Source organism: Artibeus jamaicensis, unplaced genomic scaffold (genome assembly GCF_021234435.1).
Source record: "Artibeus jamaicensis isolate MK-2021 breed Jamaican fruit bat unplaced genomic scaffold, CSHL_Jam_final contig_354, whole genome shotgun sequence".
NCBI lineage: Eukaryota > Metazoa > Chordata > Mammalia > Chiroptera > Phyllostomidae > Artibeus > Artibeus jamaicensis.
Window position 1 is genome coordinate 18,052,300 of NW_026521803.1, and position 16,170 is coordinate 18,068,469.

General features: G+C 34.0%; 1 protein-coding gene across 4 annotated transcripts in view; it reads right to left on the minus strand.

Annotated features, from left to right (window-relative positions):
* NOL4 (nucleolar protein 4) overlaps positions 1-16,170 on the minus strand; it is a 285,053-nt gene that overhangs the window by 186,330 nt on the left and 82,553 nt on the right. For all 4 annotated transcript variants that reach the window (XM_037154492.2, XM_037154493.2, XM_053664284.1 and 1 more), the window contains 3 exons: positions 14,911-15,022; positions 13,794-13,906; positions 7,454-7,586 (listed from right to left, as the gene is read on the minus strand). In XM_037154492.2, the coding sequence (XP_037010387.2) occupies positions 7,454-7,586; positions 13,794-13,906; positions 14,911-15,022 (358 nt within the window). The remainder of the gene's footprint in view (positions 1-7,453; positions 7,587-13,793; positions 13,907-14,910; positions 15,023-16,170) is intronic.

The following is a 16,170-nucleotide window of genomic DNA, read 5'->3' on the forward strand; positions in this document are numbered from 1 at the left end:
AAAACGCACACAAACATGAGTATTAATCTTCACTCAGGTAATGCAGAAGGTAACAGTGGCCAAAAATAGCATTTAAGCATGAACTACACCTGAATAACTCAGTCCCCTTTACACATCTGCCATCTCGACACCCCAAAACTGCCAAGGTGAATGTCTCCAAAAGTATGGTCTGGAACATGCACTCCCTGCTTTCCCATGGGATTGTCTTAATCCTCCCACCAGAGGTGGGTCCCATAAGTACTGGATTTTGCTGTGTATAATGGGCTCCTGTGTGTAAGCGCACCCATGTTTGTGGCCCAAACTTCCAGGGAAAAAAATCCTTCATTTTAATTTTTAATTCAATTTTTTATTTAGAAACAAAACTGATGATCATATTCCAAGGTATTATTTTGCAAATGGATGTCATTATTGCTTTCTAGACTTAAACTTTTAATGGATAAGCATAAAAAAATTTTAAACATTTATATAGGTGCAGAATTAGCACTACTCATGTATAATGCGCATCCTTATTTTTCCCTCAAAAATTTGTGCAAAAAAGTATGCATTATACATGGCAAAATATTTTTTTAAGTTCCCAAGGTAGAAATCTATACTCAGAAAAAATCTAAATAAGGCAAGAAGAAAAAAATGAAACTCCCACTACCATACCTCTTGCCCCACTTGATTATCTCACAACTTATCACTTATTTTTTTAATTTACTCCCTTCTGTGTTTCTGCTCAAATCAAGACTATACTTATTTTACAAGTAAGTACAAGTCAAGACATACAGGGCATACATGTGCATGTATCATTGTTCTGAAACAGAAATATATCCCAATTTGAAAAGCATTTTGCTTTCACACTCTTCCTGTTGCATTTTAAGTTATGGTAGAGCTCATCAATTTCATGTTGTTTAGTCTAATACATTATATTCATGCCTGTAACCTCATTGTGTGATTCTTTGTAGGGTTCACGAGATAAATCTTGCACAAATAATGAAATACTGGGTCTCTCACCACTTACCTTTGCCTAATTATACTCAAGTCTCTACATAAAACACTTTCTGGCATTATTTCTGATTGGGACATCCGCCTCCATTCTGGCTACCTCAACACTGAACAAGCTTCCTTTTTTGGGTGAATGCTGTAGCATATAAGTCTTAGTGGGGGGCAAAGATCCCCACTACATAAGCCAAGGTGCTCAGAGAATCTTGGAAAAATATTTAACGCAGAATTTTGTCCAATGAATTTCTTTGGAAACCAGTACACTATGGATTATAATACAGGAACAGTGTTCTAGAGTAACATGTTCTTATACAAAATATCCAAACATCTCTGAAAGAAGGAATCTAACTCCAGATTCAAGAGTGCAACATTTATTCTAGTCATTTGACGCAGAGTCTGACAAGGCTTTGAAGGACTAAGTGGACAGCAGAGGGATTCAATTTTTTTCCCCAGGGAGATTCAAAACAACATATTTTTTCTAAGTTTCAGTCACTGTGTTCTGACCTTTTGATCCTGACAGCCACAACATTTAAAAATATAATAATGAGTTCACTCAGAGGGAAGCAATTAAATCATTTGAAGGCAGAATATTTATCTAATATTTAATTAACCTATATTTATAGCATAAATTATCACTTAATTTTCCCTAAACTGATATTTATGGTAAAATATTAACCTTTTCTCAGCAGTGAAGTCTAAAGTTCTTTAAAGTTTAGTATAATTAAGCATAATTTTGTAAGATCTATCCACCCATCCACATACACTGTAAGTTAATATTTGTATGTAGGTTAGCTGCTAAATTCCAATTCAGTTTTGTTCCCATTCTCCAAAACTGGCCTGACCAACTGAAGTATATCAAAATATTCCTAGAATACAAGTGTTATGCAAAAAGGGGGAGATTTTCAAATTATGACAAATAAGCTATGTATTTCTAAATGCCAATTGAATTATTAAATACATTTTTAAATGAAAAAGTAGCCTTGAATATATTTTTATAGTCCAACATGGGTAAAAGGTGATATAAATGTTGATGAACTTCTTAACTTGCGAGTCTTTCTCTCTGTTTCCTTGTTTCTAGATATTACCATATCCCTTTGCCTGGTACATAGGATACTGTTAAGGTTTAAATGTATAAATAAGCCATTATTTGATAAATTATTGAAATACTAAATACTGCAAATCAAAGCTACATTAAAAAATCTGTACATCATTCCACTGAGTCAAAAGACAATAAAGGGGCCTTGAAGACACTCTTCTCTAAGCAATTTTGAGATGCCATGACAAAAATCATAGAAAATGATGGCTAAAGGAAAATGTAGATTTTTTCCTATTGAAGTCCTTTTGTTTTAAACCTTACTAAGCCCATGTGCAGAGAGCTGAGAGTATGCCTCAACTTCACTTGGTATTCCTATAATCTAAAAAAAAAAAAGGCAAAAAGAAAAATCAAACATTTTTGTGACTTCAAATATAAAAATCCTTTGCTGTTATTTGATACTCATTTTAGGTTTAGTAAAGCACAAATATTCCCTTGCAAAAGTATGAATAATTTACAATAAGGTATTAACTCAGAAAACCAGTTAAAATAATTCTTAAAAAAATATTTCTCTATTAAATGAAGTTGAATGTTTGAGTCTATTTCTAAATCTGACACTTTTGCTAGATATTGTTTAATAATCTCAGACAGCAAAAAAAGAAAAAGAAATCAATACAGATCAGTTGTTTTTAAGAATGTTCAAATTCAGAATAAAGTAAATAATAAATTAAGTATAAGAATACTTTTGTGAGCTAATCCATACTCCCACCAATTTCTAGGATATGGGATTTAAAGCCGAAAGCCTAAGTGACGACATTCCTACTCACACTACATTTAAATGGGTGGCAGAACAAGAACATGTACAAACTGATGGGCATTTGAATACGGAGCTTGTTTGAGCTTTTCGGTCCAGGAAGGGTTTTTGGAATTCCGTGAAACGAACCGCAGCTGCTGCGCATGCTCGAGCCCTTTCACGATGCACACCTTCCATTCCACAACAGTCTGAAGGACCTCGTGCATTTATGAGGAAGTCAAGTGACTGCACAACTTCCAAATGATTTTAACTCAATGCATTGTTCTAATTCTGCAAAAAGAAACTTTTTAAAAATAGCTTACTATCTTTTACTCAATATACTCAATTTTTTTAAATGAGGGTAAAATACTTCCTATGCACTTTCTGTGCATTTTTTAAGTTTATGTTTTTATTGAGTTAGAGGAGCATTAAAAACTGAAAATAAGCTAAATACTATGCATCAGTCTTGCAGCAGGCTTCTCTAAATTTGTTCTAGTTTGTGTCTTTTTGTTCTTACTTGATTATCCAGCCTGATGGAGATACACTTCCCTTCCTTTCCTCCTTTAATCCAACATACAGACGATACATGCGGGGTAGGGCAATATAGGTTTACAGTTGCTCATATGGAAAGTAATACAATAATTAACCAATAAATAACAAAAATTAACTCTGTGATTCATGTACTCACAATTGTAAACCCACTTTGACCTGTGTCATTATGAAGTTTATATTACGAAGCTTGTATTTCTAAAATGATGTATATTTTCTAGTTTTTCTTTTGATAATAAATAGATTGCAAATCTTCATAATGAGATGAAAATGAAAAATAAATGTTTTTTTACTTTCCATTTTATATGGTGTCCAATAAAGGTGTATCAAAAGAATTTATTATTCTTTTGATAATAAATAGATTGCAAATCTTCATAGTGAGATGAAAATGAAAAATAAATGTTTTTTTACTTTCTATTTTATATGGTGTCCAATAAAGACATTATTCTATCTACCTGTGTTATAATTATTGGGAAGGATTCCTAAAAATTGCAATATGCTATTTCAAGTTTTCTAAACTAACACATTAATTACTTAGTGTTAAAAAATAGAACATTCTAATTTAACTTTTAAAATTTTATATTGTTCAGTCCCAATTTAGACCTAGCACATAGAATCCCCACTGATTTGAAAAAAAGGGACAAATTAAAATTTTACTACTATGACTTCTTTTTTTTTTTGACTTCTTATTTTTAAATAAGCATGAATTTTCCCACATTCATTCAATGAACTCTCACCAAATGTGAATGGTGTTCATTCATACCTTTACTCCCTCAGATACTATGTTACATGAGGGTGGAAACCATGCCTCTTATTGGTCCCCAATCTATACACATATTTCAGCAAACAGGAAGCTCTAAAACTAAGATACTAGATGAGGAAGGAAAGATACAAAAATAGTGTAAGTTACATGAACCTATTTTTATAAAATAATGATGACAAAATCTTCTGAGTATGGACATGTCTATGTGCATGTGTGTTTAAGTACAAAAAACTAAGAAATAACACAGTAGTTTGTCACTGTGAGTGACATCTAGGACAGTGCTGCTTTCAGGGCCTAGGAGAAAAAAAGAAAGCACAAAATATATGTAAAACTGCTATCACAAATCATAATTATGGTAAGAAGATATATTTTAATCATTTAAATAATGGATCATTTAAGAACTATCTCAAATGGAGCAACTATAAGAAAATCAAAAGCATAACAAAATACATTCATTAATATAATATTTTCATTCTAGAAGAAAAGGAACTAATAGATTAAAATAATAATTTCATACAATGGTAAGGCCTCTGAAAAATGTTGATTTCAAAGATAGGGGAAGATGGTCTTGAGCTCAGGAAGATATCAAGGCTTAAAGCAGTTTATATGGGATTCGTCAGGACATAGATGGTACTGAAGCCATGTGATTATGTAGAGAGCGGGCGTAGAGGAGCATAGAGGGTTAAGGGCTTTACTGCAGAGCACTCAAACATCTACAGAATAGGGTAGATATAGAAAAGGAACGCACAGAGTTTACGCAGGAAGAGGCCCACCAGGAAACCAAAGGTTGTGATTTCCTTTAAAGTTAGGATGGAAAGAGACCAGGGATAAAAAAAATCCTAACCAATGAATCGGGTAACTTGAAGGTCGCTGCTGATAATTCATAAAAACAAGTAAAGTACAGAGGCAAGGATGGACTTCCAACTGAGATGAGCCAACAAAAGGAGAGGTGAGGAAGTGGAGATGATGAGACAAGTCTTTCAATGCGTGGCACTGTGAAGTGTGTATGGGGTGGGGCAGAGAAATGCAGTGAATGGAGCAGCACAATGGAATCAACACAGGCTTTCTAAAGAGGGTATTTATTATACCATGTTTGTATGCTGATCAAGGGGGAAACTCATGATGGAGAAAGGAGGTAATTTCAACAGAAAACTCAATGAGAAGTGTGAGGAAAAGGCCTTTAACCTGTAAGTAAAGGCTTAGGCTTAGGTTGAAGAAGAAACAATCATAGGTGTTTATCCCTGAGGCACGTATCAATACATGATGAGAAAGGGCTTTCTCCTAAGAATAGGTAATACCTGAAGGTATTCTACTACATTTCATTAAAACCAATGTAGATTTAAATCTCATCAGCTACCCCTTAGCCAATAATCCACAACTGGCCATTTCAGTCAAGAAAACCATGAATTTACATCATGAGAGACATTTTCTTGCTATTTAAATTCTACAAAATTATAGACCAAACAAGATGATGCCATAAACACATATTTGTAACAGCATGGATGGACCTGGAGAGTACTCTGCTCAGTGAAATAAGCCAGTCAGAGAAAGATGAGAAACATGATGGAACAAAATAAACTCACGAAGTGGAAACAGATTCATGGATACAGAGAAAAAACTGACAGCTATCAGAGGGAAGGGGGTTGGGGACTGGTGAGAACAGTGAAGAGATTAAGCAAAAGAAAAAGAAAAAGGAAAGACTCATGGACAGAGACAACAGTGCAGGGATTGCCAGAAGAAAGCGGGCGTTGGGGAGGTGGAAGAGGGTAAAGGGGGGGTGAATGGTGATGGAAGGAACCTTCACTTGGGGTAGTAAACACACAATACAATATTCAGATGATGTATTACAGAATGTATACCTGAAACCTATAATAATTTTATTAACCAATGTCACCCCAATACATGTAACAAAAATATATGGACAAATATTAATAGAGTGAGAAATACATATATATATTTCCAGTTATTCTATGATCCCAGCACAATACAATTTCCATAAAAAAATCCAGCTCTGAACAAGTCTACATATGGATGAAAAATGATAATTCAGTTCTAAACCAGAAGAACTTCATTCTTAGAAATTTCTCATATAAATGTGTTCTTCCTACTACAATAGCTACTCCACTATATGGTGAGTAAGATGTGATTTTAAAATCACTGATCAATGCACTCCTAACACATGCTAACAAACACCAACATCATATAAACTCCTCTGTTTAAAAGCAGTACATTTCCTTGTACTACTGTTTGTACTACTTTCTGTACTGTTTGTACTTCTTTTAAACAGAATAAAGTCCTCTGTTTAAAAGTAGCACAAAAAAGAACACTTCTAGCCTTTTGTTGGATGTCTTGTATGCTCAAAACTATGGATTTGTTAACCTTGAGAGCACAAGCAGAACACTCATAGCAGCTAGAAATGCAGCAATATTTTGCAGTGAGTTTTTAATAGCAAATGTCAAAGAAAGCAAGGAAAGATTTTTATTTCCCTATCTGCAGATGTAGGCCCAAAATAATACAGTCACAGAAAATTTATGTAAACTTATTACAAGAATAATAAACTAATGTTGAATAAAATTGGCCAGTTTACTTCTATTTATAACCCTTAATTTTCATCTACAATTACCCAAGTAACACATTTACTTGGATGCATCACTTTATACTTATAAAGACAAAAATCTGCAGAGAGAGTTTTTAAAGGTCTCTGAAAACATTAGACCTACCCAGCCCACTTTCTCTATAGACCCAGTTATCTTTCTATCAAAAACAATGGGGTGATTCAGGAATCTTTAATGAACCAAAAAAAAAATCAGGAGATCATAATCTTTCTCCTTTTTATAGCTGAATAAAGTATCTCAAGTTCCCAGCAAAAATCTTCTTACTGAGTAAAATAACTCTGATAAAATTATCTTTTTATATCAATTGTTTTTAGTTTACCACCTTGTCTTTTAGTAAAATTAAAATGTCCAGATTATACTTTTGATCATAAACTCTTAATTCAGTCAGAAGACTGATGGCCTGAGAAACCAAAGCTACAAATCCAAAGTACATGGATAGAACGCATTTTAAGTTTAGGGACCAAAACATGGGCAAGCTTAAATTTTTACAACTAACATCTATTCATAAATCAGTCTACCACCACCCCACCCCCAGTTTTGAACAAACTACTTGAATCCAAAATAATGAAGTAGATAATGTAACCAGAGGACACAGAAAAGTCCCCAAGAAACAGATAAAGAATTGAGACAAGAATAAGAGGTGGCTGTTCTAATAAATCCTGACTTCGGGTTGTTTGTTTTGTTTTGTATGTGTTTGTTCAGTCTGAATGGCTTACCATCTTGCTGGCCATGAAGAACCTGGGGACTCTGCATTCTTTCCTCAAGATTGGAGCTAAGATCAGAGTTCACAGCCGACATCCGTGTGGAATCGCTCATATCAAATTCATCACTTTCTATTGAACTTTCATCCTGAAAATGGTTTAAAACATCATCAAGCATCATACAAATAATACATTTAAATAGTCACCATTTTATCATTAGGGTCAATTAGAGTTTAGCCAGTACCTAAGCTTTTATAGGACTCAGTAAAATATGTTACACATTGAAATTCAAAATAACAAGTAACAGAATAGTTTCTCCCACCAAGGAGTTTCAAGACTTGTGAAGACTCAAGCCATGTATCTTTATAGAGGCAGATTTAAAGGGTAGAATAACATGCTTAGGGAGGATATAGTTGGGGATTTATCCCGAATTACAAAAGAATGGATTGTTTTCCTTTTTATTGAATTTGTCAGGGTGACACTAGTTAATAAAATTATATAGAATTCAGGTGCACATTTCTACAATATAACACATTATTATAATGATACTAAGTGCATGCATTCATTCTGTAAGTTCTATTCTGATTATTAACTGAATAAATTATCTCTCAATGAAAGGTAGCAAAGTATATAAAATATAATATTGTAGGTTTTTATTATCAACACAGAGATAATGTTAATCACTCTAGAAAGAAATTACTGAATGTTTTTCTAGGTGGAAAATCATAAAATTTGATTGATACAATATTCAGCACTGTGTGTTCCCCACCCCACGTCACATCTCCTTCCACCACCATTATTTAATTAGCAAAGACACTTTCTGGAAGCACAAACCTTAGACTACAACAGTAATAATAATAACGACCTTAACCAAGAACTACTCATTGGCAAACAGGATGGATTCTAGCAACAAACTTACATGGCCAGATTCAAAGTCCACATTGCTGGAGAGCAAGATAACCCCAGCATGTCTTTCTTTCCTTACAAGTGAACATAAATTTACTGCAAGCACAAAAAGGAATTCTAGGTAAACTGTGAAAGATGCATTTACCAAAAGCCAGTCCACCTAATAGCTAAATTAGCCAAAGACCTTTTTGCCAAACAGCCAATTCATCAAAACCTGTCAAATGTTAAACCAAATCTAAAATATATTGCAATAGCCATTTCACTGAAGCAAACTCCTTTTGGAGAACTGACTTTTGGACAAATGGTTTGTTTATGTAACCAGGAAGGCCTGAGAAAGCTGAGTAAAATATTGTAAATATTAGCTGAAGTCACTAGATTTGATTTTCATTTGTAAATGTTGGATGTGAAAGTTTAACATTAAAATAATAAGTAGTAGTAACAATGCTGCTATTTACGTTTCAGACACTGTTCTTTGTATTTTTTCACTCACTTCATCACAACCTATAAGTTAGGTTCCAGAACCCATCCAATTGTACACATGGGGAAACAGAGAGACAGAACAGTTAAAATAATGTATCCCGCTATTGTATACCAGAACTGAAATTCATATGAACTCACCTAGGCTTGTGAAAATACCTTCTTGGAATAGAGTTACCTTGGCTTTATAAATTATATCTTGGTATCAGCAAAGAAGTTGCTATGGTTAGGGGACAAGAAGACTCCACTAGATTGACAAATTGGTATTCTGGCCCACAGGTCAGGTCAAGGTGGTGTTGATATCCTTCCTTTAGTAAAGTTCTGATCATGTCTGGGTAGACTGAGTAGTATTAGCTCTTTATTATTTCAGCGAGGACACGCTACCCTGTGAGGCCTCTGGGCAATCAGCCACCTAGATGGCTCCTGGTGCCATAGCCTCTCTCTCTGTACATTATGTTTTCTCCTATCTCAATTCTAAGGAAATCTAGAGTGTCTGAAATAAATATATATGTTAAAGGGAGAAAAATAACAGAACTCAGTGTGCACATCAATGTTATCAGTGTACATGCACACACAGCAGCTGGCACAGACTCCCATTTCATGAACACATACACGTCACAGTGCCCATGACGTCAGTGTCTTAGATGTCATTCTCTACAGCCAGACTGTCTGGTTCAGATCCAAGGTCTGCCACTTATTAGATGTGTTACTTTAAGCAAGTTTCCTAACCATTTGTGCCTCATGTCCTCATCTATAAAAGAGAAATGATAGTAGTATCAATCTCATAGGGCTAGGAAAGGATTGAGGAGACATGTAATTTGAAGTTGTTAGAACAATGTCAGATACACATTAAAATAAGCACAAAACTGCTTGATATTGTTATGTAGAATATATAAAAATTCTACAGTATATAATAAGATTCATATTTATTATATGAACACATATAAAAATAAACTTAAATATAATGGTAAAGATGAGCAACATGCATTTACAAAGTAGGTTTCTATTCTACATAAACACTGCCTTTATAAAAAGCATTTATTTTGTATACTAGAAATAGCTAAATATATGTAAACTGGTAAAATATTGTTTCCATGGTATATGTGTGCATATAGACACCAGCTGAGATACATGCATGTGTATGAGTGTAAAATGTATGTGTATGTGAGAGTGTGTGTGTGTGTGTGTGTGTGTGTGTGTGTTTAAAGAGCCAGGTCCCAATCTTTGTTCCATGGAAGGATTATATAAACTGTTTCAGCATGTTATGAATAATCAATATACTTTGTTACCACTAAGTGACACTCTTGTCAGCATACTTTCTAAGATACCTGGACAGTAGATTAAAATAATTATGACACCAAATGTGCCTGTTCTTTATTTTTATTTCTTTTAAACTCACAATTTTAAAGTACATATCATAAGTGGCTTAATTATTATGATTATTTAAATACTTTCCTCCATGATCTCCTATGAAATATGATTTGCTTTTCACAATTGTACTAATTAGAATATGAATTATCCACTTGCTTATTTTTACAAAGGACTTTATTGCATTAAGTAGATGCATTCATTCTGTAAGTTCCATTCTAATTATTAACAGAATAAGTTATTACCATTCAATAAAAGATGGCAATAAGTATGAAATATAATATGCTTTTTATCATCAACATAGAGATAATGCTAATCACTTTAGAAAAAATTACTGAGTATTTTTAAAGGTAAAGAATCATAAAATTTGATTGAATCATTGGTATGATTCAATTTGATTTGAATCATATAAAATTTGATATGATATTATTTTATTTTATTCATGATCACCTTTAGGCCATTCACCTAAACCCTATTTCTGTCTTGTTTTGTGTGAGGACCGGTAGAGGAGAAGCCTCTCCACATCTTCCAGTGCGAGCTTACTCCTTACGTGACTACAATCTCACGGTAATAAAAGCCATGGCTAACCATCGTAACTCTGCTGCCTTGAAACTTAATTTAAAGAATTAGAATATATATTCTACTGTAATAAATGATTTTATCCCAGTCTTTTTCCCCCTTTTAAGAATGGTACTTATTTTTTATTTTGAAAAAAAACTTTATTTTTTGAGCTTTTATTTCTATTTTGAGAAGTTGCTTAATTAAAATTCAGATTTCTAATTTGCTCCATATTTCATTGCAGTTTTTGAGTTCCAGATTCTACCTTTAGAGAGTCTTTATCAAATACCCCCCAACTGCCATTGTCACTATCTCACTGGTTCAAGATCTCCTTTTCTATTTTCTGAATGACCTAATAGCATTCTCCTTTCATCTACCCACCTTCAATTGCTTCCCCACTAGTTCCATTCATCAACTACTACCAAATTAATCTTTCCATTTCATAATATGCCACTTCTCTGCTCACAAATTTGTAGCGATACACAAGTCAATCCAAGTCTACCAAGTAACGTGTAAGCTACTCAATCAAATGTTTAGGGTTTTCCATAAGACTGTCTGTCTCATCTTTGCCCTGTTGTTCGCTTACCTGATGCTCAAATCAACTTGAAGCCTGTACTGTTAGCATTTCTATGAAATGAACCACTTCAAACCTTAGTATACATGAGTGTAGACCTTGTTAAAAATTCAGGTCATCGGGTCCCACACATCAGACCTAGAATTATAATCTTGGGGTGAGAGCCCTGCAACTCGCAGTTAGTAAGCTCCGCAGGTGCTGTGAACACTGATTATTTAGATAGGGCTGCTCAAGAAAACATCCTGCCATGAAGGAATGGCTCTGTAACAGCCGCTGTTCAGTGACCACCAGCCCTATGTAGCTACTGAGTACTTGAAATGTGGCTAGTATGACTGAAAAACTAAATATTTAACTCAGTTAATTTTAATGAAATTTATATTCCACACATGGCTAGGGGCTACCATATTGGACAGTGCAAATTTGACGGTTCCTCACTGTTGGATCTTGAAAGTATGTGTATCCAATCATCCACTATTAGCCATTCTAACACAGAAATTATTTCATATATCACAGGTCTTGGTTTAAATTTCTAGTCAAAGAATATAAATAACTTAAAAAATTTAAATAATTGATGTCAAACTCTTCCCCAGAAAGTTTGGTCCAGTTTAAAAATCACCAACAGTTTGTTTATGAGATCAATAGATCTTACACTGGATACAATATTTTGTAATCCTAAAGCCCACTTCTGGCCTTTTTTATTTCTCATAATAGCTTCATAATAACACCCTATTATATACATATTTTTATTATTAATTTTCTTTGTTGTCTCTCCCCCTCTCAAGAATAGAAGCTTAATAAAGTCAAAAATTTTGTCAATTTATTTATTGTTTATCTCCATTATCTGTAAGAGTGTCCGTTACACAGAAGGTACTCACTCAATATTGATGTAATTAATACATCATTTAAATATAACTGATCACAATGGACTATCTCACTTAAATTTAATTTTAACATGACTTACTTTACTTAATTACATTTTTATCTTTGAATAATTACAAATTTAAAATTAGATAATCTACTCATTGATCTGAATACTTATTAAGATACTATACATCCAACTCAGTATTTTCAAAATTTAAGGATAGGACTTATTTCCTAATTCAGTTACAAATTTAAAAGAATCTCTTTCCTTTGTGTGAAATACTTATAATTTTTTAGAGGCCAGAAGGACTCAGCAGATGTGAGCTTTATTGTTGGTACAAAGTTGAACTTCTTACTTTTTGGCCTAGAAATAAACATATCAACATCTAAATGAGTTACAAACAATTTGACAGCTCTCATTAGTTTATGAGATTTAATTTTTTCAATTATATAATGAATCATGGAAATAATGTTTTCCATTTTCAGGGATGGATTGACAATAATATTCTGTCCATTGTTGCTCATGTCATTTACCCAACAATTTTATTACTATTTATCTAATTGTTTATATGTAGCCATCTGGTAATATGGAATCTGACACCGTTACTGCACTAATACAGATCTTCTTATAGAATGTACCCTTAAAGTTTTTTAGATAGAAGCAATTTTACATAGTTTTGAAATTAAATCTGCTCAAATAACAAAGAAAACAAAAAGCCCGAAATTTAATTTGAATTTTACAGTTAGCTCAGCAAAGTATTTTTTGAGATTAATAATGCTTTCAAGAGGAAAGAATTTCTTAGCCTGGAACATTATTCTTAATAAATATGTTTATTGTTTAATGGCTGCTAGTTAGTTAATAAGGATATACAGAGTCCATATTTTTGTAACTTTTGGAAAACACACAGAGAGCACATGTACAACCTGGTTCCTGCATTTGAGATGTCTCAACTGAACCAGGGAGTTCATTAGTATTCTAGAAAGCAGTCAGCAAATGTGCATTTTGTGTCTAATACTTGCCAACCGGCATATTACAAGATGGTTACTACGCAAATTAGATAGAATGATTTGAAACATCAAAACCCTTAGATGAATCACCTCAAACTGAATCTAGAAACTGCGGAGAAGCAGATAAACAAATACAAAGAATGGTCAGATGAACTGTAACTTTAAAATAGCTGCAAGATTTAGATGGTTGAGAAATGATTATACTGGAAATACCTGTTAAGTGGACTTTTCTTCTTTCTAGGCAGAATAACCTTAGTACTAAAGGCTTGGATACTTTCCTGGGATACTCACTCATTTGGGATACTTCCCCCTGAAGTTTCCAGCACTTACACTAAGGCTAGCTCCTACGAAGGTCAATTAAGGAAAATGAACCTTCTTGGGCATGAACAAATTTTCACAGTTCACCAAGGTGAGTGTGTTAAGACAGGGAATCTCTACAGTCTCCATTTATGCAGTCCTGGTGACATCCTTTTCATTAAAAAATAAATTACCTTTCATTAAAAAATAAATTACCATCAAAATGCCATCATGCTTCACACCACGGTCGTGGTTATCAGATGTCATTCCGACCTCTGATAGCACACATGGATATTCCCATTTTACCTCATCCTGCTGGGAGTTCAGCAGCTGCAGCTTCATGTGCTTCATATAGGCCATGGTGATTGGCATGTTGTAGTCAATCATGCTGGTCACCAAGGTGGGAGGTTTTCCATTATCTGCAATACAACATTGTTTGTGGGTAATGAAAGTGCTACTGCGTTCAACCTGTAATTTCAGAATGATTCAATTTGTTCAAGTTGAAATAAGATTCTAGATACCAAGTGTTTAGGAGACTGCAAGCATTAGATATGAATTGCAGAAAAAAATAACTGGCAAGCTTCTACAAAGGTACGGTATATTGCATCAAGTTAGCACGATGGCTAAATTAGTTACTCCTGACTGCACAGGAGCTTTTGACATTCTGGGTAACAACGAGTGAAGGCAACACAGTAATTAAACACAATTATTAGTACTTTTAAATTGTTCACTTTTGCGGCAAACTTAATTTAATAGGGTGGGACAAAAGTAGGTTTACAGTTATCTGTGAATCACGAGTGTATTCTTGTACTATTATTTATTACTGTATTATTTTCCATTTGAACAACTGTAAACTTACTTTTGCGCCCCCCTCCCCCATGTGTACTCACTTTTTTTGCCAGTCCACTTTCTCAGTCTCCAACACATGGTAATGGGCTAGCCTATATGTGTCTTTGAGATGAATTTAATCTCCGAGAGAATTTCATAGTTAGGAAAATAATCTAGATAATTTTGAATGAACACAAAAACCAAATTATAATTTGTTTGTAAACTTTTTCAGTGAAGGAACTCCATACTAATTATCACTTTAGGAAATAAGGAATTGGCAGATTTAAAAGGACATCAATGGAACATCAATTTGCTTGCTGAATATATCTAAAATACAACAAAATACACACAATAAATGAAAATTAAAATATTATTATAGAAAAATTATTTCCCCAGTCAAACTGTCTTTCTTCTGAAAATGGGCACTGAATTACTCTGAGCGGATATTCAAAATTCACTGCCTTCTGCCTGAATAAATGAGATGCTCTGACTTGTTGAACTATTTCAGTCTACCACATTTTTATTAAAATGTGAGATACAAATTGCCATGATGAATAAAATTACTCTAAATCTCACTATTTGACACTGAGGCTACCTTTATGATCTGTTCCGTCTGGGTTTAAATGCATTCTTTTCTGGCACTCTGAGCAGCTCATTAGAAACCGTGTCACCGCTTCTCTTGGTAGGAAGGCATAGCTCTCTGAAATCTGCAATGATTCACAAAATAGAAGTGTTACTATATAAGCAGACTGAGTGTAATTCAACAGAAATGATCACTGTATTTCCAAATAAGACGCATTATTCCATAATGGCAGGAAGCAGAATGAAAGCATGCACTGCATACCATGCATCATTTCAAGAAATATCTATCCAACTTGATTGCATGTTTCTTAATAATAGTTAATAACACGATGTGGAGAAAAAAAATCAGCCACATCTGAATGGATATCGGATTATATTTCTGCACTGATTTTAGTAAGAATAATCACAGTGAACAGATATTATTGCAAATTTTGCTTATTAAAAATCACCCACATAGTTTTTTAAAACTTACTGCTAGTGTCATCAATATTTTATCCAATTTTACAAATATATTTTAAAATTTTGTCCCAAGTAGAAATAATAAACTTTGGATTTTGCATTAATGAGCATTTCTTCGTTATGGCTTTTCAAAATGTTTTAAGGGAAAATAAAAGAGAATTCTACCCACATTCACGTATGTCTTTACTGCAGTGAATCATCCCTTCCACAGAAAATGACACACCTGGAAATGTGCTTTGGCTGCCTGTTCAGTTACTTTATATCACATCTGCATAATGTCTGCCTATAATAGCTCGCACCCATTGGTTGTCAAAACAAGCTTTCCCCGTGCCCTATCCAGAGCTTCTATTTTCAGAACTATGATCGAGAATCAACTTACTTTCAAAAACCAAGCTATTTCTCTCATCGAGGCAAATCATTTCTGACATGGAACTGACAGACCATTCAAAGTCCCTAAACACAACTTAACACTGACTCAGACAGCGCTACGCAGAAGTCGGACACAGGCACTGGTTCTCCACCACAGCATGAGCACTGGCACACGAAATACGAGATAAGCAGGGGGGATGAATAGGTTATGAATTAGACAGAAATGCCGCTGATGGTTTCTCGGGTACACATTTACTGTTGTGAGCACTGATACACATTACGTTTGTAGAGAGGAAAAAATGTGCACCTCATGTATAAGAGAATACAAAGCACACCAATTCCTTTAATGGTGATGGGGTCACTTCTGCTTATTCATGCCGCGGAAGGAGCAGAGCCTTGAGGAGACCCTACATGTTAAGATCGAAAACTGTAAAGCATGTTTTCC